This window comes from Trifolium pratense, linkage group LG1 (assembly GCF_020283565.1).
Source record: "Trifolium pratense cultivar HEN17-A07 linkage group LG1, ARS_RC_1.1, whole genome shotgun sequence".
NCBI classification, from domain to species: Eukaryota; Viridiplantae; Streptophyta; class Magnoliopsida; order Fabales; family Fabaceae; genus Trifolium; species Trifolium pratense.
Genome location: NC_060059.1, coordinates 42,040,554 through 42,066,237, shown reverse-complemented (window position 1 = coordinate 42,066,237; position 25,684 = coordinate 42,040,554). Strand labels below are relative to the sequence as shown.

Sequence of the window (25,684 nt, the reverse complement as noted above, 5' to 3'; positions counted from 1 at the left end):
TAATTAAACCCATACATCGTACGGATCGAAGTTCTAGTTGAGGATGTGCTCCGAACATAAGAATTATAGCAACCACAGAAATCCTTACAGATGTAGGAAGAACTAGATCTCTTTGGTTTATTCCTACCGAGGAGTTTACCAATAATATATAAATTAAAGATTTTGTATCCATAACATGTTGACAAAAATTAACTCCACAAATTACACGAGCACTGGGATGTGAACGGAACAAATTACTCCCTAAAAATTTACGGATGCTCAAATCCAAACCAATCCAAATAAAAACTACAAACCGACTCAAAAAAATCAAAAACCGCAAAAATATCAAACTATTGGTTTATAGTGTTTTTATAATAATAATAATATTTAATAAAAAAATTTACAATATATAAATTGGATATCAAAAAATGGATTCAAATTAAACCGTATATATCACTTATCACTTGTCTCTTTCTCTCTCTCCAAGACTCCAAGTTACGCCGAGCGAGCAAATCAGGTCTTTCTCTCTCTCTCTCTCTCTCTGCGGCGCTCTGTTCCTCAAAACAATTCTAATCTAAACAACCTTCCTTCCACCGCGATTTCACCTTCCATAGCCAAACAACACAGGTACGTACGTACTACATCAATCAATCAATCACTTCTTCTTCTTCTGATTTGGTTTTGTTTGTTCTATAATAATAACTTAGTTCCTCGTGGTAATTTGGTTTTTTAGGGTTGTCGATAATTGTAAAGAAAGAAAGAGAGATGAGTGGAACAGAGAAAAGTAGCACAAAAACCCCAGCTGATTTCCTCAAATCCATTCGTGGTAGGCCTGTTGTTGTCAAGCTCAACTCCGGCGTCGATTATCGAGGTAGCTCACTCTCTTTTTTTTCCTTTTCAGATTTATTCACTTTTCATCAAATAAACATTTATGTATATAGTGGATGGTGTAAAAACTAAGTAGAATAGTGGGGAACGAACAACCCAACCTTTAAGTATCCTTTCATCACGGGTGGACCCTGACTTTCAAAATGCCCTTTGAACCTGCTGGAAGGAACTGTTAAGAATTAGAGATACACAAATAGGAAAAGAGAAAGACGGCTAGGGTTTCAATAAAATATCATTGCATTAGCTTAACATTACAAAAGGTTATTGGAGAGAATATATAATAAAACCTAATGGACTCTAAACTAATAGGCCTAATAACATAGACTATTATTTTATTATCTAACACCTACTCTCAAACTCATGATGCATCAACAAGAAGCATTATGAGTTTGTCAAACAAAATACGAAAATAAAATAAACTACCAAATAAAATAAACTTCTAACATCACCCCTCAAGCTAAAGCTTACTAAGCTTTAAGCTTGTTACAAATTAGCCCTGACAACAAATCAACTCAATTAAGATCACGATCAACTAAGAGGGGAGAACCAAATCAAATTAATCCAACATCCAATCCAATGCGGTCCAAGCTAACCAAAAAACCAAATCAATCGAACAAATTCAAACTAAACCAATCATAAGAATCAATAGGGAGAAGTGCAATCAATCAGAAGAAGTGCAATAGGGAGAAGTGCAATGCAATCAGAAGAAGTGCAATAGGGGGAGAAGTGCAATACAATCAGAAGTGCAATAGGGAGAAGTGCAATGCAATCAGAAGAAGTGCAATACAATCAGAAAAGAAGTGCAATAGGGAGAAGTGCAATGCAATCAGAAGAAGTGAAATAGGGGGAGAAGTGCAATGCAATCAAAAGAGAAGTGCAATAGGGAGAAGTGCAATACAATCCGAAGTGCAATAGGGAGAAGTGCAATGCAATAAGAAGAAGTGCAATAGGGGGAGAAGTGCAATGCAATCAGAAGAAGTGCAATACAATCAGAAGTGCAATACAATCAATCAAACAAACAAAACAAACGGAATTGAACCAAACGAAGTCAAACCAAACCACCGTAACAAGATCTAAGCCAAACATCACAACAAAACTTGCAACAAATCGAAATTGCATAAGAAATCACACTTCAATAGCAAACCGAGATACATTGCAAAACGAATGACCTTTGAATTCCTTCACCAAACTAATGACTTTTGGTGGACAAACAAACAAATTTCACCGTTCAAACCAATGATACCTACTGTAAACCAAATTCTTTTCAAGCTGATTCCTTCAAAACAACTTGAGAAAGACCCAACAAAAATTCAAAATACCAACACTAGAAATTTAACGGAAACAAACACCCAACATTCCCAAATTTTTGGGAATTTTGACGGCGGAAGCAACAAGTGGTTCAAGGCGGATCGAACCTTGCTCTCGATACCATGTTAGAATTAGAGATACACAAATAGGAAAAGAGAAAGACGGCTAGGGTTTCAATAAAATATCATTGCATTAGCTTAACATTACAAAAGGTTATTGGAGAGAATATATAATAAAACCTAATGGACTCTAAACTAATAGGCCTAATAACATAGACTATTATTTTATTATCTAACAGGAACAACTTCATCAGTGATGATTTATTTTTATTGTTCATTAAGTTGCCTCTGTTACTAGTTTGGTTCTATCCCATTATTGGTTTAGGTTGGTGCGTATGTCCATCTTTATTTGTTACATTATGCTTCTATCCAGGTATATATAAAACTAGACTGAATCTTTCTGGTTAATCTTGCAGGTATCCTAGCTTGTCTAGATGGCTATATGAATATTGCAATGGAACAAACAGAGGAGTATGTTAACGGACAACTGAAGAATAAGTATGGTGATGCTTTCATTCGAGGAAATAATGGTACTACTAGTGTTTCAAATCAAATATTCTTGATTCTTTATTCATATTTGATTGCAGGAATAATTGAAATTTTATTTTCTTTAATGCAGTTCTATACATCAGTACCTCAAAGAGGACTCTAGCAGAAGGGGCTTAAAATTACCGAAATCCAAATTTATGTTGGTTTCAATTTTGAAAAACAGTTGTAACTTTTTGTATTATGCTGACTGTCTGTATGTAGCAGCTGTTACCTATTTGTCTGAAGTTTTTCTTACTTCATAGTTTGTCATGGTAATTGAGTTGCTATGCTTATATATTAAGGCAAAACTGCACAGCCAGTTTGTAACTTTAGTTTAGTATGGAATTTTAAAATAGTAATATGTTATCATTTCAATGTAGTGTTTTTAATGTTTATAATGATGTTTTCTACAAATAAATGATTATTATAAAATTGGCCTAACTCTCTCTATCCAGGCAAACTCCTCAACTTAAAACTGGATTTCAATAATTGATACCATTGAAGTATATAGTTCTTGAACTGGTTGCACCATATATAAATGTGGCCCGGTATTTAAGCAGTATGAACTAATTTTACCATGTCAATACATGAATATTCAATATTAGTAGAATACTAACTTCACTGTCCTTTTAGGGACTGCATTGTCTTCTTAAATCAGTTTGAAGATATATATTGTCATAAATCCTATCATTAGGGACTGCATTGTCTTCTTAAATCAGTTTGAAGATATATATTGTCTTCTTAAACCCGTGTTCCCTTGAGTGTGCAGTTCACGTGTCTTTTTTATTTCTCTTCTAATAAGTCGGTTTCAGTAGCTGCGATGTGTGAGCTTGGGTGGGACGATGGAGGGGAGGCGTGGCAATGGCGCCGCCAGTTGCGGGCGTGATAGGAGAACATGTTAGGGGAGTGTAGGAACCTTCTTTATGATTTTGTTTTGCAGTCTATTGGTGGTTACTCTGTGAGACAAGCCTATAACCTACTCACCACTATGGATGCACTATCAGATTTGATTTGGCATAAACAGGTACCGCTGAAGGTTTCTGTTCTGGAGCGTAACAGGTTACCGAGTAAAGACAATTTGGCGCCACGTCACATTATTCCTCAATCCTCATGATTCTGCCATTTTTTTAACTAATATATATATATATATATATATATATATATATATATATATATATATATATATATATATATATATATATTGGACCTTAATCATTTTTAGAATATTGACCTTTATCCTTTAGCCCATTACTGTTTATTGTCTCTAACCAACAGAAATGCTATTTCAGCAAATAAGAAAGGATACTCCCTCCACTGAAACACCAAGAAACGGTTCATTTTCTTTGGTTAGTTGTTTGAAGTTTACTATTTTTTTATTATGTTTTTCATTTGTAAAGTTAGAGCTGGTTTTGGAAGGGCATTTCTGAGAAATTACGATAAACCCTAGCATTGTATCACTGTAGCTGCTGAAATCCTGAACCAGATTCCGGCACCGGATGACAGACTTTGATACTACTTCCTCCACCGATGGCGATGGCGGCCAAAATCTCAAGGACTGATTGTGCTCACCATGCTTGTAGTGAGGTTCTTTTTTAACAACGCCCTTTTAATCATACTGAATCTGATGTAGTTTTATGTATTGATAACTAATAACTAGGACTCATGTTTCTTTTTCACCCTTTAGATTTTTTTTTTCCTTCAATAAAAACTTCGATTTCTGTTTATCGAATTTTTTTGCTTTGAAAAAATAAAATGGTTTCTATTTACCAAATTTTTACTAAATTTGAACTAGAAAAAACTTCGATTTCTGCGTATCGAATTTTTTAAAGTGGATTTTTGTGGGTAAACAAAATCAAGGGGGGCCTAAAAATAAATTATCAGAACAGAGGCCCAAGATGGCTTATTGGGTCAAGTGATTTGTTCTTTGATTTTACAAAGGTGAGAATTTTTTTTCGCACCCGCCATTCATATGGTGTTTGATAGCTAAATATATACCCACCGTCATTTTAGATGAGAAAATAATTAATAGAATATTAAACTTCAAAAGATTGAATATATTATCACAACAACAAAAGAAGATTTTACATATCATCGCAACAAAAATGTACTAAGTAAACCATTTATTATCACTTATAAAATGCACATGAAGGAAAGTTAAGTAATTGGACCAGAACATAAATCAGCTGCATGTTACACACTTCACGAAAGCAAACAAAATATCAACAAAATAAACATCTAACATCTATGAATAACTAATAACTAATGCTTCTCTATGAATAACTAATAACTAATGCTTCTTAACAAAAAAAAAAATAATGTAATATGTCTGAGCTTACTTTTCCTAACATATAAGATAGGTCTGTTCTCCAAATTTCCTCACTTTCAACAAAAATGTCTAAGATGTCTGATCTCCACCAATCTTGACATGCTTGTATGGCCCTCAAACATATTACCGTGCATTTCCATTTTAGGTCTTCTTCACCAACCAATTTAACCAAAGTTACATATTTAGAATCATAATGAGTCATGGATCAAATCAACTGGATCTATAACAACATTAAAATGAAATATATAAGAAGGTGAAGGAGGAGTGGTGAATTGAAAGAAAACAAGTCTGTTGAAGAAAATAAGTCCGTTGAAGAAAACAAGTGTCTTTTATAGAGTTTTAAGTTATTCAGAGTCTTAGTAACCTGTTAATATATAAATTTATAATTATTTTTTATCATGAAATTAGGAAAAGTAGTTATATACAAATAGTTAAGTATGATTTAACTATTATTAAGGAAAAGATAACACTCTTTCTTTGAGAGGATTTGACACGGATTAGGGTTACATAGAGTTTTACAATTTTTTCTTTTTTTACCTAACAGAGTAAATTTTCTGCCAAGTTAGCTAGCAAGCATTATCATAAGACTTTATGAATGAAATATTTTAAATAATATATTGAACTAACGTGTTGTCTTCCGTATCACCGCTACAATGATTAATGTCACACCATTCCCAGCAATTGTATCAGTGTGCCATGCCTATTCAACAGTGTTTCAACATGACCAAACAGTATCAACAATAGAGAATGACAAATTCATAAGTATAGCCACCTCATCTCATGTTATGGGATACGTGGTGTTATACTAGTATGTTAGTATCTCCGCGGTGTCACCAAGGCTTGTATGCTTGTTCTATACCCTATTGGTTACTCGCGCCTCGCGCGTCCTATTTTTACATATTCGTTATTTAAGTAGACAAAAATCCACTTCCAGATATTGTATATTTCTAGGAAGTAATTTGATTATTTGGGAGAGCAAAAAACAAAAAGTGGTGCCAAGAAGTTTTGCAGAGTCAGATTTCAGACCCATTGCTCAAGGCAAATGTGAGTTGTTGTGGGTAAAAATCATCTTAGATGATTGAAATGTTGAATTAAATCTCTTATAAATGATTCTGTTGTTTTATTATATGTTTATAAGTGGGTGCAATCCTCACCTTACAAGTCAGTTTTGCAAGGTTGAGTTAGTCCCAACCCAAAATTTTAAGATGGTATAAGACTCTACTCCAAGATCCGTTGGCCACCTGCTATCAGTTTTTCGCTATCGGGTCACTCACCATTTATATTCATGCACACCAAGCCCAATGGTACTTGGCATGAAAGGGTGTGTTAAGAGCCCCTCGTTATATGAGAGATGACCTGAAGATATGTTTATAAGTGGGGGCAATCCCCACCTTACAAGCTGCTTTTGTAAGGTTGAGTTAGGCCTAACCCAAAATTCTAAATATATTGTGTCATGTATCGTGTCTGTGCTTTGTGTAACTTTGGACTACTTCATTCATGTTCCCTTTAGACTACTTTTGGATACTTTATACTACCAGTTTAGGCAGTGGTAATGAACATGTCTATACCGGGGTAATGAATTTCTGTCCCCTTTTCGCCTTGTATAATGGTTATATATTGCTGTACTCTATCAATCTCATTGAAGTGGAATGGCCAAAGATTGTTTCCAGATTTCATCGTTGTCTAACTCTGTTTTAAAATATTTTGGAGGTTAGACCAACTAGTTCAATACTGAATTAATTTTGCTCTGTTCTTGTCTTAATTAAGTCAAGTGATCAGTGTATGTGCTATTTTCAGATAAAAAGATGTCAACCTAAATTTGAAATAGTATGAAGGTGCCCAAACAGAGCCACCTTAAACAAATGTGACACAAATAGAATCATATGCTCAAACTATAAACAGGGAATTGCAAGCCAACATTGTTTCTAACATATCCACAATATCAATGTTTATTGGACTCTTTTAATATATATAAACAAAAACTGTCTGGAACTAACTGATAAAGCAAAGAATGCAGAAAATATCCATAGAAAGATACCAGGATTCTCAGAATACCTAGATGCAATCAGAAAAGTTAAACTACATAATAAAAGGATAAATAAACCCTAACAACTAAGGTTTCTACCAAAAAAATATTGATGAGGCAGAGAACATGTTTAGTGTTCTATTAAAAATTAATGTTAATCTAACAACAGTTGGTCTAAGTGATGAGAGTTCTGAGCCTCTTAAGCAAGTAGTTAGTTCAACTTTAATTTTTACATATGGAAAAAATTGAGTTGAGAGGGAAGAACTTACTTTATGTATTCAATAAATTTTCTGACAAAATTTAGTTACTGCTGTTAGCAGTAAAAAAATTCGTACAAAGAGCATATGGAACCATTTTTTTTGTATTGATATCATTAAAATTATATCTCTATTATGTTGATAAAAAACAGCTCCCTACACACACTTACACATCTCTCTTTAACACATGTTCACAAATTACTTTGTATCCCTAGCATTTTATTTTTCAAACAAGTTCCAATAATATTTGGAACATATTCCTTTCTCAATTTGGGCGTAAGGTCCTATATGATGATCCTTTTTTGATTGAACTCTATGATTCCTCGATAGAATCTAAAGTTTATATAAATACATATTTAAGTTTTTGGCGTCCGATTTTTAAACTTCTATTTTGACAACAAATACATAAATGATAAATCTATATTATATAACACAAAGCAGCCTCCCATACTCGGTAACCATAAAACGTGAAACATGTATTTGTTTCCTCTGCCTCCCCGTGTTCACCAGTGCTGCAGCTCAACATTTGCCAAAGGGAAGCCATATGAATCATGTCATTCTGACCGGACTTTCTGGTCAAATTTTTTTTTTTAAAAAAAACTTAGTATCTGGCCTTAGGATAGTATCTGACCTTAGGACCGACTAATCCAAGGGGACCAATCCCACCGCTCACTTGCGGGGCTTTCTGGTCAAAATTAATTAACTTAAAAGGATTTAAATTGTCAGTAAAGTTAGACTACATAGAAAATACTAAATTCTAAATCGACAATGTTATGTTACTTCTGTAATATTACTTCTGTAATTAGAAATGGCTGATTCTTACAACAAATGGAACTCAATCTTTTTTATATCTTGCCCAAAAGCCTTTCTTCCTTGCACAATCATTCTCAGACAGAGATCGGTTCCACTTTGACCCAAGTGAAAAATGCTTCTTCAAGAAGGGCTTTCCAACTGAGCTCCTTGTACTGGAGCTAGCCTCCATCTTTGAAACATTTCCTCCCAATTCAATATCTTTTTGGCGATCAAAAACATCAAAACCACCATCAAGGTAGCTATCAACTACACGATTTCTGGATATCTTGTGGTTCTTGGCCTTCATCTCTGCTTCAGCTCGAAAACCTTTTCTTGACAACTTTAGAAAGTGCTTATCGCCGCCAGCCATACAAATTGGACACGATGGATCATACTTATCTGCCTCTGCAGTCATAGTCTCTAAGCAATCTGCATGAAATGCATGACCACATATTAGTACGGCAACAACTGAGAGGTCACTGTTGCCAATAAATTTGTGGTTGCCCCATGCTGATTTATCAGACAAAAGCCTTGTGCACGTCCCACAAGATTGTAGATCCATGGAAGGTGAATATGACAGCCTGCTGCTGGATCCACTTATCTTGCGACGACCCGAGCCAAAACACTCGCTGTCAAAAGACCACCTTCCCCTTTGCGAGGAGGCAACCAGCTCAGAAAAGGTGTGCATCGACCAACCATCAGACGATCCACATTGGGATATAGCTTCAATTTCATTGCTGCAAGTGGAGAGTACAAATGATACCCTTCCTTCATAAATTGAGCTGTCTGGTGATTTTAGACCCATGATCTGATTATCAGAAATCTGTCTCAACAGTGGGTGTCCCAGAGATCGATGTGCAGATCTTGTTGGGGTAGAATTGGGAAGATGTTGATAACCATGATTAGATAAAGGACCTGCTATAGGTGTTGAGAAAACTGAAGGTATTGAAAATGAATGATTTGGTATTGAAGATTCTCCTGGATTCTTCCCCTAAACAAAAATGAAGATTCAAAGTGAGCATACAAAGCCTAAAAATCACACTATTTACCATAAATTTTATGGACTCAAATCAGATAATCAAAACTAACCACTGTAGAAAAATTGCTTGACATGGACAGATCTGCAACAAGCACATAGAGGAAGAAAAAAAGAAAAGAAAAATCAATGACAAACATGGAAAGAACAACCAAAGAACAGAAGTGCATAAAAAGATAGCATCAGGAACTGAATGTCAATAAACAATATCTAGCACCATTCAAAAAACGAACCAAGTACAAAAACCATATACTAGATTGGAAATAGCAAAAGGCCACAAACAAAATAACACATAATATAAAGAAAACATATGTACGATTGAGATCCTATGCACATATGTCTTGAACAGCAAAGTTTTTCATTCTTCATAAGATATCTATAAACCTACGTTCCTAACCAATTATAATATAAACATACAGTCTTGTTATTTACTTAATATTATGTATTCATTCTTGTTGCCTTGATATAAATATTGATTGACTTTAATTTTTGGATAAGCATACTTAAAGGGCTTTCATAAATTTAATGACAAGATCGGTTAAGGGTAACCGAGGATTATTTCCCATGGGATAATTGCTGTCCACAAAAGGTTTTCACAAACGGGAGATTGAATTCCAACTGTTTTAACTGTTGAGCAAAAGTAAGTCTCTAACCTCTACTTAGACCCACCAAAGATTATGTGATGGGTTGCCAAAATAGAAAAATAAGCCCAATATCCTACAAGTCTATTCCGGTAGGCCTAAAGCAGCACATATAGGGAAATCAGCATCGTGAGTTGCAGAAAAGTATCGTGGAACAAAAGCAATTTGTTCAAATTCCGCTGCACTAAAGGACCGTTATAGCCGCTATTTAGCAACATTGAAGGAAAAGCATTTAACGAAAGAGAATGTGTTCAAATTGCAGAGTTAGTTCTGGGAGAGAAAATGTTTGTATAAGGGCCCAACCAACAGGGTTCACGTAAGGATCATTCTGTTTTTCTGTTTTTGAGCATGTGCCTTGGGCTAGGAGTTTCCGCCAAAGCTGGGAGCTTTGGCTCTGATTTTGTTTTGTAATCACACTTCAGTTCATATAGTAATATAATCTCCCTCTACTGGATATAAAGTGTTCCTATCATTATCCTTATTGTGAAGGACAAACTTATAGAAGTTTGGAGTTTGGCAATTACCAGAAGATGGTGTCATTATGTTTGCAGCCAATGCCTCGCTAACAGGGGACTTCAGCGAAATAGTTGCGGAATTGTCCAGCATGCTTCCCCCATCAGATAAATTACCTCTTTCAGAACTTAGCGAGCCTTTAAACTCCATGCTGGTATTTCTGCTGAATACATGAGACGTGGAATAGGAAGGATTCTGAACTTCATCAGCAACACGCCCCAGACTATCCCACCGAAAGCTCCATGACGGTGAACGTGTGACATCCCTATGCAAACTTTCACCTCCAGTTCTGTTAGTAATACTACGATCCTTTGCAGCAACACAACAAGCTGCACCCATGTTAACTGCATACATACAAAATGGTCAATATAAATAGTAAATATATAGAAAAATACTATTCCAAATATGCCTATGAATAAAACAAAAATCAAATTATCTACACCAGGGATATTACAATAGAAAACTCAAAAGCCAACCTTAATTTCCAACAACAAGGAACTGTAATCCTACGTCCTCCTGAAGAACAAACAAGACGGAAATAAGATTAAACTGAGATTTCAAAGCAACAAATCAGCATTAACAAAATCCATATTCGAAATCTAAATAAAGAAGCACACTAATGCTCTGATTTCGATGCCCTTACAAATCTAGTTCAAGTGAGCATTCCATCATAATATTCAATTATCAACAAACATTTTATTAATTGCATTCAACAACTAGAAATTAAATACCAACCTCTAAATAACTTATACAGCAATTTCAACCGTGACCACAACGGCTTCCAAAAACAGAACGAAAATTGAAAATTTCCAGCTTTTTATAAATCTCAATTGATAAGCAAAACCTGAAAAAACATTCAACCATCTCGCAAGTTAGTTCAAAACTAGTTCGAATACAAGATTTACATATATGTGACCTCTGTAGCACCGACACATCCGATCAAAGGTGTGCCTGTGGTAACTTTCCAAAAAGGCGACTTCGCCATGTTTATTCTATGAATGGTGTGTTGAGCCTTTTGATTGTATACTTCGCTAGTTTGGGCGGGTATTGGTGATTTTATCCGATCTATGATTTTGTATTTGATTGGATCGATTTTTGTTTTGGTAGAGTACTATATGTACTTCTCTTACCGGTGCGGGTAGAGTACCACTTGTACTTTCTCATCTTATATATATAATAAAATCATTGCCGTTCAAAAAAAAAAAAACATTCAATTAATTCATTTTGTCAAATGTCGACGTGCCAGTGTCAGTGTTGTGTCCCGTATCAATAGTGTCTATGTCAGTGCTTCATAGTAAATGTGCAGTAATTACAAGCAGATACATATTAATTACCAAATACAATATGATCTAACAACATCAAGCTAAAAAATGAAAGCATAAATCAATAACAATACTAAAAACCCCTAATTCAGCTCCTTTTACGATTGAAAAAATAACAATAATAAATAATTACTTCAAAAAATCAAAGAATTAATTATTGAGCTCAACCTAAGCATTTATATAGTTGCATCAAAAAAATTCTAGGGTTTGGAAAAGTTAATTCATACATAAGATTGATTAAATTAAGAAATAAACGAAAGATTAACGATGAAGCATGTGCGAATCTTACTCTGAAACTGGAAATTGAGAAAAAAGAGGGAAAATGATTATGGAGCGGTCATCGTGTTCGAAACGCAGAAGCAGAAGAAAGGAAGTGAGGTTTATATATATATAACGCCGTGTACGTGTTTGCGGTGGAAACAGAAGCAGAAATCGTTATAAGTAACGGAAGTGTTAACGGTGGTGTATTTGTTTGTAAACTGTGACTTTTATTTTTCAGCTATTATTTCTATTTCTATGACTGTGAGACGCCAACTTCTCTTTCTCTTTTCTGCTTTTGTTGCTTCTTCATTTATGTGTGTTCCATTTTCAAGAGCCAAAAATTTATTCTTCAATTGATATTGACATTTTATTTTAGATTTTTTTTATTCACTTTAGAATTTTTTTTATATGAATTTTCATTTTGTTAAATTTACTTTTACAAGTTTACTTTTGTTAAACTTACTTTTATAACCATATATTTTTTTTAACTCATTTTTAAACATGATTTTGTCTAACATGAACGACCACATTAAGTGGTGTATGGTGAACAAGTTACTGATATTGCTATAACGAATACGAATTTTATAAAATCTACCGTTTGATAAAAAGCTTGTATCATATAGATCATCCATGTCAAATTTTAAAAATATTGAAAATCATTTGATATATTTTTGAGACCCATCAAGATTACGAGTATCAAACTATTGTCCTCCTTAACAAGTTCAACGGCAATCACCGCTGCACCAACTAATAATTAATTTATTTTTAATTTTAATAAAATGTTAATATAAAGTACACTATTAATGAAACACAAACACATGACATCATCAAAAAAAAAAACACAAACACATGACACAGGCATCAGATATGATACGGACTTTAACACATTGACATCGACATGAAAAAATAACACAATTCAATGTAATTATAAGTATTGGTATCTGATATCGTATCGGCGTGTATTTGACAACAACCTAATCTAAAGAATATCCGAACTTCATATTCGATTATAGAGACATTATATTTGCCGAGTTCACATTTTAGTATTCTTTTAACCGTCGTGGTATATACCTGTGAAAATTAATAATTCAAGTCGAATATAATCACAATATTGGTTAAAGTTTTTCTTCTAAATTTTTAATGCTACTTTATTTTTAAGATTGAAATCAAACACAAAATTGTTAGGTAAACTAAACAGACTCAAATCACTTCATGGAAATTCTCACATGTTCATGTGATGTAGTTTTTGAAATTAATAAACACATCAATTTAGGAAATAAAAATTGAAAGGATGAGAATCATTCATTCATCAACTTTGACCTTGCTTCCACTACCACAGATTAATGAGTTTGTAATATGGTATCACTACGACTATTGACCTAAAATACTTACCAAACAACTTCATTTGATGTTTGGTACATACAACAATACTTCAAATATATATGGACCACATGACCACTATCACAAATAAAATTATGAAAGTGACTTGACCTTATTAGTGACCTAAATTGAAATTACCTACTCAACTCAACTTTGCTTAGTCAACCTTTTTATTTTAGAAGTCAAATAAATAAATCATGAAGGTTGCCGACTTGGTGCAATCTGAGTTGTAATTTTCCACTTGTGGAAAATGTTTTGATTGTGACTCTAATAATATACTCATTTCGTCGTTACAAGTACTACTTCACTAATAAAAAATGTCAAAATTGTTAGGTTAAATGTCATGATTGGAATTCGAAATTCGGTTACTGCACTCATGTGTGTGAATTTATAATGATTTTGTATAAAATACCAGTAGTAGTTCTGAATTATACAACCAACACATAAATCAAGTGATTTTTTCACTAGAACAATTTTTAGTCATGTAAAACTCATATTCTCTAATTCAGAATCCTCTAACACTTCTCATATTAGAGTAAATATGTTTTTAATTATTATACAGTTATCAAGTTTTACTCTTTTGCAACATAATATGTAAACAAAAAAAAAACATTTTTAAGTCTCATTCAAAAATAATTTGCAAAGAGGTTTTTTTTTTTGTCAAATAACCTAGTGGTTAGACTTTCACTCTTATGGTGAATAAGTGAAATTTTCAAAATTCGAACCTCAACTCTTGCATATAAAATGATGTTCATACCAACTGAGATAAGCATAAAGAGACATTTTTTGCAAACACTTTTAGTCCTTATAGTACATTTAAAATGTGTCAACATATATTTTTATTTTTGAATGACTAAAATATTGAACGGATTGTCTTGTATGTATGTACAACTCAATTAATAGTTGCAGAAATGTTGATATATATGCAGAAATCATAGTTTAAATTATACTTAGGTTTGTGAAAATGAGAACTAGACGACTTAAAAAAAAATTATGAACACATTTTTCACTTAAGAGTCTATCTACAAACATGAGATTTACTTTTATCACCATACTCATTTTCCCGCACGTCTTACGAATTTACCAAAATACTCTCGTCTGCTACTTAAGTAGCGGACACCCCACAAAAACACCCCACTTATATAACATCCTCTTTTTCAAAACGTTAAAATTTTTATAATGTCCGCTACTTAAGTAGCAAAATGGTAAAATGGAAAAGACGTAAGGCGCACGAGTAACCGGTAGGGCGGCAAAAATAATTCTCTATAAACCTAACACGGCCCACTTTTTAAAACAGACTGGAACCAAATGGCCCAGTTTCGGGACACACACAGTCCAACACAAACGTACACATTCATTTACTAACAGTACCAACACAGTTTTGTAACATACACCCAAACTGTCACCAAATTTGCATGTCCAAAATTATTTCTTAGCATAGATGTGACCAAAACAGAATCCACCAACCCTCGCCCATCAGTCAAGCCTTGATATGCTTCAAGTTCTTGGGACTTGGATAATTGTTTTTCTTACTGGAGTATTTACTTTTCTTGTTTACGAAGGAAGGAAGAATGCACAGGAAGAAAGATGATCATACCATATACTTTTCGGTCCTTAATATAAGAAAGATTTTACTTTTTAGATTCATTGAGAACCTAATGTATCTTATTCATATTATAGACTAGATACATTAGATTCTTAATGAATCTAAAAAGTAAAATCTTTCAAGGACCGAAGGGAGTATGTTTTTATAAGTTTTTTTTCTCACACATGTTTAAGTGTGGTTTGAAATTAATGGGGGAATGCAAAGCATACATGGAAGGTGTTCAAGTAGGTTATTTGGTAAAAAAAAATGGCTTAAGAATTCTTTACGTGAACCAATGGAAGTGCTTTCCAGAGAGTTTGCAAGAATTTGGAGCCAAGTACTCAAAATTCCATTGCTACAAAAGAATATTCTCTATGAAAACCCAAATTTGAGACTTGATTTAAAACATCTACCACAAGCAATTTTTTTACTTTATTTAAATGAAACGTATTTAGTCATTAAACTAAACAATGTCACAAATCACAATATATGTTTGTGTTGATCGAACTAATGTATCATGTGGGAACAATTTACAATTTCTTCCAACCCTTGATTCATTTAGTTTTGAATAAACCATCAAATTATGACCCTAAGCTATTAGCTTCACTTCAATTTAGTACTTAAAACTATGTAAATTAATATAATATGCGGTCTTTAAAGTATATAAAACTCGTCAATTTATCTCGTACTATTAATATGTTAGAGATTAAATTGATAGAGCTTTATATATTTTAAAGATTGAATTGACGAATTTAATATAATTTAAGGACTAAATTTGAAAGAGAGACGGATTTAAGGATTAAATTGATGGTTTATTAAATTTTATAATGTGAAAATGTAACTTCGTCAAGTAGATGAAGCTAACAACTTTTTCCCTCTTTATGAATTTCTCCATTTAGTAGAAATTATTTTTTGGCAAGTTTGTCTTACTGAAAGATATTTTTCGATAGTGTAATTTTGCATTTTTGATAAATTTAGTTGTGTAATTTTTATGTGTGAACAAGATTAAAGTTGTGAGCATATTTCATGTTGCCATCAAATAAAGATTCTCATTATAATTTAAAAAAATTGATAGAGACAAACACCTTTTATATAAGGGAATCAAGCACCTATTTTATTGGTAAGAAAAAGAGCCATTAATATTTTAATATATATTAAAGCACACTCACAACATACAAGCATGAAAAGCACTTACAGTACACAACATCTTTTTTTTTTTCCTTCAAAATATTGGACAATGTTGAGTACTACTAAAGCAACCTATCAACAGAAACAACCTTGAACACAACTTAATAGTTACTAATTAATATTAAGTTCTACCAATCTAATATAATCTTAATAAAATCTATCTTAATAAATATAGTCTCACCCTAGTCACTAATATATTAACCCTCACTCAATAATTCCACCACATGCATGAAACAACTTCAACAAAACAACCTTGGACTTTAACTTTCTTTTTTCCTTTTTTTGAGGTACAATAATTCACCACATAAACATGTCTGCTGAGGCCATAATTGGTTGTTGATTAAGATAAGACATATTCATTTGATTCATGAAGCAATTATCTGAAATTGTTAAAAAACAATCATTATTTTGATAATTAACTCCATTAGTAATAGTAGTAGGTGTGTTGATGATGTTGATGATATCATTCAATGATTGTAACCTTTGATTAAGTTCAACCATTTGTGCACTTAGAACACAATTCTCTGCCTCAATTTTAAGGTAGTGTTGTGTTGTCATGTTCATCCTTGTCATGATTTCATTGTTTTCATTTCTTAGTCTTTCCACCTCAACCATTAAATCATCCATGTGTTTCTGCTTCCTCATCCTTGATCGTCTTGCCGATTCGCGGTTCGATTGCTTTCTCTTCCTCTTTCTTTGATCCATAAGAACTTGCAAATCTTCCTCAGATCCATAGCTTTGAGATTTTGTTGACACACTAGAGTTTCCACTAGATGTAGCCATCATAGGATAAAAATATTAACAATTTTTTTTTAATAATTCCAAAACAAAGACAAAATAAAAATAAAAATTAAAAGTTGGAAATCTTAGCTTTTTTTTTTTTTGGTTTAATTAATATAGCTAAATATTTATAACTATGTTATAAAATGAGAACTATTTTATATAATTATGAAAAAACGTAGAACCAATAGAGAAAAAAGCAAGAGAAAGATTGAACTAAGTGAGTCCTACGTCTTAGAGAAGAATCAGTGATAAATCCGGAACGAAGGATTTCACTAAGAACTGGAGACATGAATGTGAAGCATGAACAATATGAAAATGTTCAGCATCAATATTCAAATTAATTAAGAAAATATCATGTGGAGAAAAAGAAGAAAAAAAAACAGAACAAAATAGAGGAAATATAGAGGTGTGATTAGTAAAACAAGAGGTGGGAGTGGGAAAGAGGAGAAGAGGAAGTAATAGAGGGGATTGAAGGGTTAATTTATAGAGAAAAAAAAAGGTGGGAGGGAGTGGAAAAGAAAGAAAAACGTCATTTTATTTAATTATTAAGAAAATAAAAATAAAGAAACAGGGAAGAAGAGAAAATAAAATATTGAAAATGGAGGTAGGAAAAGCAAAAGGTGTAGGGTATGGACGTATGGTGGTGGGACAGGTAGAGAGGGAGGCGTAATTTGGAATGTGGGGTGGAGAACAAACAACTTTCACAACCCTCCAATTCCAACTAAGGGCATCTTGAATTAGGATTCTGTGCAAGATGTGTACAGTCCGGTGATATGCGACCATTCGATTGAGATCAAATAGTTTATAAAAATATGCTTTTATTTTTTTTTTCAAATTAAAAATTATCAATTATAAATTTGGAATTGTTCAATCTCGATTAGACGGTAGTAAATTGTGCAGGTAGTCTGTGATGATACAAAATCTCAATCCGAGCATCATCAATTTATTGTTTGGTAGAAGGAGACTTTGATCATTATGATTTTGAACCTAAAGGTAAAAAAAGTTTGACTAGTAATTATTTCAACTAGAATTTGAACTCGAATTATCTTTAACAATCGTCGTTATAACTAATGCTTACACCAGGCACCCAATGGCCCATGCAACTCCACCCTCGAGGCCCAACCCTCTTAAAGCAAAGGAGATGACCCGACCCCCAAGATAGCACAAAATTGCGTATTTCAGGGCAGTCATCGTTGACACTGAAATCAACGATGCAAATGATCGACACATCATCACAGAAAGAGAAGTATAAAATTCATTAATCACTTGAATCCAATTTTTTTATTTATATAAACTCTCCATTTGAATTCAAACAAAATTAAGTATTATAGCGTACACATGAATATAGCTCAATCCTAAAAACATGTAAGGAAAAAACAAAACACAAAATATAACGCTAAAAAGTCGCTTGTTGAAAAAGTGCTTTTGCCATACACATGAATACTAACCTCAATTATTTGTTGATAGAGTGTAAAGTTCAGTTAGTGCTAGTGATATTTTTTGATGTAGGTAGAGATATCAAAGTGGTCCCTCAAGGGATAGTAACCTCACATTGGGAGGGAAAGATTATATTAGTATCCTCAAAGCTGAATTCCATTTGTAAGAAACTTGAACAAAAACATACAATGCTTCGATACAAAGACATAGAAATAGAGTCATAGATTACATGTAAAGGGTATTCCTATAGGTTAGGCTGCTATATACATCTTCCTTTTTTTTGGTTAAGGTTGCTATATATTTCTATGTACCCAAAATAAAATCAAGTAGATGTTGCCATGTTGGTGGCTTTTATAATTTTTTTTTTTATAATGGTGACTTTTATAGCTTTCTATGCTCTAGATTTTGCATGAAATGTTTTGTTAGGAAAATGGTTTTTTTTTTTAATTCTTAAATATATAATTAAAAATCACATAATGTATTTATCTTATCTTTAATTTTAGGAGACGTTGCAAAACAAATTCAAATTATTAACTCGTAAGGAAGTGCTATGCATCTTTTTTTATACCTAATGTATAGAAAATGGTTTTTTTTTTGGTACAAGAAAATGTTATTTAAAATTATCTTTGCATTGCATTATTATATATATACCTACAAATCAATGAATCATAATAAGGATCTAAATTAATTATTCAAAATTAAAATCAGTTTAGTGAGGTCATGTATTGTTCCCTTGGCCTAACTTTTGAAGTAATTATATTGGTTCCCAAAAAGAGTATGTTTAATGACGTTTGCATAAAACCTCAGATTTTTTCAGTCTTCATTTTATTTTAAAAAATGTACTTTTTAATCAAATATTTGTATTGCAGATTTTGTTAATACAAGTGTTCTGTAAAAGCAACTATTAACACACTCCTACAAATATAATTTATTATTAGAGATTTTACATCAGTACAAATAGTATTTTTTTTTTCCTAAAAAAAAAGTATTTCTATAATGCTAGCGATTACAATATACTTGTTTTAGTTACCATGATATTAATATAAAGTTTTCACCGCCGTTAATAATAACTAATTTTCGTCGAAAAATCTGTAGTGGAGCATCTAAGGTGTGTTTTCTCCTCCCAACCGAAAATTTTCTATTCATATGAGTTAGAAATTAAACTCCTAATCACATAGGACCAAATTTCTTATTACTTAGAAAAAATTATTGTTGATTGCTCTCTTGTGTATGGCTTTCCATTTGGATACGTGATTAAATTAAATTAATATACACAAGTGGAATGCTATGATACCAAACCACTAATGAAATATTCTACAAACAAAATAAAAAAATAATCACCAATGACTTATGAAAGAGCTACTAATTCTAGTTTGGTCCCGGACAATAGCATAAAGTTTTACTACGTCATGGATAATTAAAAGTGATTAACATAAGTAGGATCTTCTTGCAGCTGAAAGAATATACTCTAGTAGTGCTAATTTGAATTCACCGTAAGTTTATATATATATTCAAATAAAGTTTTACCACATCATGATGGATAACATGATTTTAAAATGAAGTAGTTTGAAATATTTTTTTAATTAAAATTGAAATGGAACGATCTTAGTGTGAATGTATTAACTAAAGTAAAAGCAAAACTTTTTATATAAAACTGAGTGATGGTTTTACTTTAATGCAAAACCTAAAGGAACCAAATATCTAAATTTCCATAAAACCATGTTTATAAGAGGCAATGTCAATTCTAATACTTTCCATAGTAAATCCAAAATCTCAATTGTATAATTTAGACCTTACTACCAATTAGTGGCTAAGAAATTAATACTAATTTTTTTTGGAAACTCAGAATAAGATTCGCATACGAAACCTTAGTCTCAAATTAACCACCAAATCAACCGATAAAAGTTGGAGTATTCGGAGTTCGAACCTCAACTCTTGCATATATATTACAATGTCCTTATTAACTAAGCTAAACTCACATGGACGATTAATTAATGATATTTTATCATAGTGTATAATTATTGGCTTGGAGAGTTATTAAAAAAAAAAAAACAGTGGAAATTTGAAGATTTCATTAGCCCCACATTCTAAAGTTTTTTTAAATTTTATTTATGGCCCAATTTACCAATTAATTAGGCATTGTTTTTTCATTTGCTAGCTACATATTTATGGTCCTAATAGCAGCTGGTAGCTCCATTTTAACTGAACCTAGAAAGATCTATTTTTTTTGCTCTCAATTTTATTTTTACAAATGAAGATGAAAGTGTATATTTATTTATTTAGGTGTAACAATATTTATTTTGAGTATTTTATTTGACAAAGGATGAAAACATGCCTTGAAGAATTTTCTGGAACCACCAAAGGAAAAGAAAAAAGAAAAACTTCCAAATCATGTTATGTCGACCATGTTGTTCATTTTCCATTATTATTACAACCTCTTGGAATAGTTAGTAGTAGTTCAATAATTGATGTGATGAGTACCTCTTTATGTTTCTTTCTACTACTACGTACGAGCTCTTTAATTGTTATCATAAAAACAAATTGAAAAAGGAGACAAGGTGTGGAAAAGAGATTGATGGTCGGTTTGTTTGGGCCAACCAAATGCTTTCCTACTTTCAACAAAGGGGTCCCAAATTTAATTTTAGTCTTCTTATTTTTGTTAGGAAAAAGTCCTCACAATTGTCCTTAATCAGTCTCATTTTTATTTTTGGTGTTAAAAAAAAATTGATTAATTAACTTCATCGGAGATAATTCTATTCGAAACATATACATATACGTATTAGATGTCAAATTAGGTCTTTCACTTTAGATAATTAAATCCGTTTCGTATGATTTTAATTTGGTATCAGAATTAAAAGTTAATTTTTAAAAGAATAATATTTTATAATGTATTTATGACTAATGTATCCGTGTTCTTATCTCATGCACGTATAATTGGTGTCATTCTCTTCAAATTTTGGGTATTTTGGTGGGTTCAAATTAAATATGCATCTTGTGTATGAATTTCTTTCATTTATGTTAAGTAATATGATTTTCTTTCATGTATATGAAGAGCAAAAAAAGCTTAATTTTGAAACGATAAATGTGTAAAAATAATAATATATATATTGCAAATAACCTTTGCTTATCACGCAGTAATTTGAATAATGACCGGTCCAATAAATTATAGTTTAACTAATAAGATTGGTATTAATTAACATGATCGATACCTTTGTCTCGGTTTAAATTGAGATCTCACAATTGTAAGTGAGTTATTTATTGCTTGTACGTCTACCGATAAAAAAATAAAATTAATAAAAATTTGAATAAAATAATTGATAAAAAAATATATCATAAAACTTAATTTAGTTATTCTAATGCCCAAAACATTTTCAAATTATGCTCCACCAAGTATGCTTTTAAGTTGCCAAGGAATTTGTCTTTCACAAATATGCATTCTCTTTTGCATAATATGCTGCAAAATTGGCAACGAATACCATCTTAGATACTTCCTTGTCAACTTGACATCACAATAAAAAACTGTACCACAAGACTTCAACAATTAACAATATAGATATTATTAGACTGAATATCTTTATATAAAATCGAATTTAAAAGTTTGCAGTTGCGTATATAAATTTTAGATAATACGGTTGCTTTGTCTTCGGACAAAAAAAAACTACACCATATATATGCGTGTCATTTTACTTTCAAAACAATCATCTTATATATGGACTTGGATCTACCGCAGTAATTATTACATGTAGTAACTCATAGTTTTTAATCTCAGACGATAGTTTGAGATTAGATGGCCGATATTAAAAACTGTGTTTTTAGTTAATTAAATCAATCTCAACCATTATATTATAATTGGACTGTCTACATGCATTACTACGGCCTGCTGTTACAGCACAAACTTAAACCCTGGACCTCCAATTCACATGAATGTTTTTCCATTAGGAATCGCAACCAGTACCTTACAACACACACTGAGACACACATGGTGCATGCACCAACCAACCAACCAACCACCAGTGTTAGATTGGATGAGAATGTTTATAGCAAGTAAAAATACAAACATATCTTAACAAGATCGAATTATTGAAATGAGAAACCTAATAGTACAAAACAAAATTGGCATGATATATATTCTGCTGCCTGCCTATGGCTTGCTTCTTTATGAAGTGCGTTTACTTTGAAAGAGATAAGTAGTTGTTACTTACGTATAACGACCAATGTATAGCACATGATATGATATATGTGACCATGTACATGTGATGACACCGCTGGCTTGTTTGTACAATAGTAAAAAAGTTGCACTCAACTGAAGCTCCATTTCCTCCTTTATCATCTTTATCATATATAGCTCAGTACGGTCTATATATAGCTAGCTAGCTTTGTTCCTTTCAATCCTACTGCAAAAGAAACGAATAATATCATCAATGTACGTACGATTGCATTGTCATTTTCTTCTTTTTTTTTAAAAAAATTGAATCGGAGACCCAAGATAATTGTTGGATGTATAAATGTGTTTAGACATTCTAATTGTTTGAGTTAGCTAGTGAAATTCAGATCCATTTAACATTGCTTCTTTATCGATCATACTTTCACTTTCTTTTAGGTAATTGAGAATAGAGTTTCTGGTAATCTGGAATTCGTTATAATTTCAACTCATAATTAAATATCACTAATGAGAAGAACGAAATGTCTAACATTATAAATTTGTTGCATGTCCCTAGGTGTTTGAATAGTTATTGTCTGTCGGTCTTTAATTTAAACGTTCGATTTTAGATTGACGATTGAGGTCAAAGAAAGTGTGAAATTGTACTTCCTTTGATCCTAAATATAAGAGAAAATCTATTTTTTAGATTCATTGAGAATCTAATGTATTTGATCTATATTATTGACTAGATACATTAGTTTTTCAATGTATCTAAAAAAAATAGATTTTCTCTTATATTTAAGATTGGAAGGATATGTTTTTGTTGCAAACTTTTTTGGTTACTATTACTTATAGTCTACGATTGTTCCACATTGGCTATTGGTGTCATTTCAAAGATCTTTCAATTTCATCCTGCGTAATTTAAGTACATCCTAGTATCTACAGTGCACGTGCACGATAATAAGTATATTCAGTTTTGGTTTTCCTTAATCCCTAAGGCAAAATTAGGCCATGTGTGATAAATTTATAGTATATCTTTTGCGGGGTATAATGTCCCCTAAGAATGGAACTCATCGATGAATAGAAAATGGGCAATAGTTCTTTTAGATATTTTTATGTTTTAGTGCGTTTTACTATCCATATAAATTTATTGACATGACCAAATAAAATAAAAACTAGTGGAAATATTGTTGAAGCATGCACAAGTTGCTTTTTTTAATTATGTTCCATATGGTGATATCTCATAGCTCATATTAATATAATACACACACACTTATATGTGATTAATTGGAATTCTCTAATTTTGTAACCCTACCTTTTGGTGATTTTAAGATTTTTTTTATAGAGAAAAAAGTGAAAAGGAGAGGGAAATAAAACAAAAGAGAGTGGTATAATAAGAGACATAATTATAAATAGAAATGGTCATGTCCTCCATAGAATGAATGAATGAAAGAATCTCAATTCGGTTAATTGGATCTGCTCGTGCACAAGCACAATATAGTGCAATTGAAGAATTGTTAGATCAAAACTAAAAAGAATTGTTGCATAAGATGGATTTAAATTGCAATTATCTAAAAGTAATGTTTAATCATATGTCAAGTCGAACTTTACAGGCTTGACCTACTTTGAAAACAATGGTCAATTTTTAACATAGCCAACCTTCTTTGAAAAATGTGGTAATTGGTTTGAATATTTCATTTACAAGCTAGACCTCTTGATTAGAACTGTAATTTGTGTTCAAATAAAGAAACCATGTTGAAGTTTGAAAGATAAAAAAGTGCATACATATACATGCATGAGGCCGCAATATTTCATATGCTAGCTTATGGAAACATTGAATCAAATTAAAGAAAAAAGGCCAAATCAAACAAAGGCAGACAAAATCTCTGGCTGCTGAATGACATATATAATTATGTTAATAGTAACAAAAGGGAGTTAATTAGAAGATTGAAAGGAAAATTAAAGTCATAAATATATATATGGTTAAAAAATATGATTGCTTCCACTTCCAGAAGCTGACAAAAGAAACACAGCCTCAACAAACTCTCCACTTCTGTTGTTTGTTGACTAACTTACCCCATATATATAATCTTTTCAGTTACTCCCTCTCCTCGTACTCATATATGGCATCCATTATTATTAATGTAGTATGAATATTATAAATGTATATATTAGAAAGTACTACTACTACTATTGATAATGGTAGTGGCTAGGCTAGAAGTGGGTGGTTGGTTACAGAAATTAAGCTGTCAAGATTAATTTGACAGATCAAAAACGTGTTTTAATGGACTAACTGTGTATAATAAATAGTAAACTAGAAAAATAATGTGTAAATGTGTTGATATCTTTTTAATTTTAAATATCAATGCATGTTTTATATATGTGTTGATTGGAATTGTTTATTGGTTAATAGATAAAGAATATCAAAAATTCAAAATTATTGGATTGGATGCTATGAGCGGGGTTTGAACTATATTTCCTCTACTTTGTGTGTAACTTTCAAATAACTTATCATTTCGTTTATCTCAAAATGAATGTTAGAATTTGACTATTTGCGCTATTCACATATTCTATTTTGACTATATTTTTTCAATTAACATATAAAAACAAATATTAACATATAAGATATTGTTGGATTTGTCTCAATGAGAATTTTCTATATACCAGCTTTTTATAATTTTTAACATTATACTTTATATAACTAAAAATATTAACCGTCAATGTTCTACATTAACATATGTGCAATAGTCAAGTGTAACACTTATTTTAAAATAGAGGGAGTATTCACTTTTGCTACAAAACTCATCAATATATTAACCCCGAGAATTAATTATTGATATGGGTTTTGTAGCAATGAGATGGGGTGTGTAAAACAACAGCCCCTTCTAGGTAACAACTAGTATTGGATTATGAGAGGTCCTGGTTTTGGGCCGAAGTAAAACAACTAGGCTTATAGAAACATATATGAGTTATTAGTTTTCCGCGAGAGGTTTGTAACATATGTCAGGGGGTGTTTAGTAATGTAGTGTCACGAAGAGCTATGGTTGTGCGGATTCAGGGCATGTTTGTTTCAGATTTTTCATCAAATAAATTTATTTTTCCCAAAAAAAGTTCCACTTTTTTATCTTACTTGTGTTTGTTTCAGATTTTTTCAAAAATCAATTTAGTAAAAAAAAAAATCATTTTTTTAATCAAAATGAGAATATATTTTCAATAGCTTTTATCAAAATATAT

General features: G+C 31.9%; 3 protein-coding genes across 4 annotated transcripts; 1 reads left to right on the top strand and 2 right to left on the bottom strand.

Moving 5' to 3' along the window:
• Positions 1-444: 444 nt before the first annotated feature.
• Positions 445-3,137, top strand: LOC123886670 (sm-like protein LSM6A). Its single transcript, XM_045935969.1, has 4 exons — positions 445-606; positions 713-850; positions 2,651-2,764; positions 2,854-3,137. The coding sequence occupies exons 2-4, from the start codon at positions 745-747 to the stop codon at positions 2,898-2,900; spliced, it is 267 nt and encodes an 88-aa protein (XP_045791925.1). The 5' UTR covers positions 445-606; positions 713-744; the 3' UTR covers positions 2,901-3,137.
• A 4,933-nt stretch (positions 3,138-8,070) lies between these two features.
• On the bottom strand, positions 8,071-12,260 carry LOC123886661. 2 transcript variants are annotated; one of them, XM_045935958.1, is made up of 6 exons: positions 11,965-12,260; positions 11,089-11,197; positions 10,830-10,869; positions 10,365-10,697; positions 9,253-9,284; positions 8,071-9,154 (listed from the first exon to the last, which is right to left on the bottom strand). In XM_045935958.1, the coding sequence occupies exons 4-6, from the start codon at positions 10,690-10,692 to the stop codon at positions 8,207-8,209; spliced, it is 1,308 nt and encodes a 435-aa protein (XP_045791914.1). In that variant the 5' UTR covers positions 10,693-10,697; positions 10,830-10,869; positions 11,089-11,197; positions 11,965-12,260; the 3' UTR covers positions 8,071-8,206. The 2 variants fall into 2 exon arrangements, with proteins under 2 accessions (XP_045791914.1, XP_045791920.1); XM_045935964.1 differs by having other exon boundaries at positions 10,365-10,869; positions 11,965-12,258.
• A 3,753-nt stretch (positions 12,261-16,013) lies between these two features.
• Positions 16,014-17,427, bottom strand: LOC123886654 (bZIP transcription factor 11-like). The gene has a single exon (XM_045935952.1). It carries the CDS (start codon positions 16,873-16,875, stop codon positions 16,387-16,389), a length of 489 nt encoding a protein of 162 aa, XP_045791908.1. The 5' UTR covers positions 16,876-17,427; the 3' UTR covers positions 16,014-16,386.
• Positions 17,428-25,684: the final 8,257 nt, after the last annotated feature.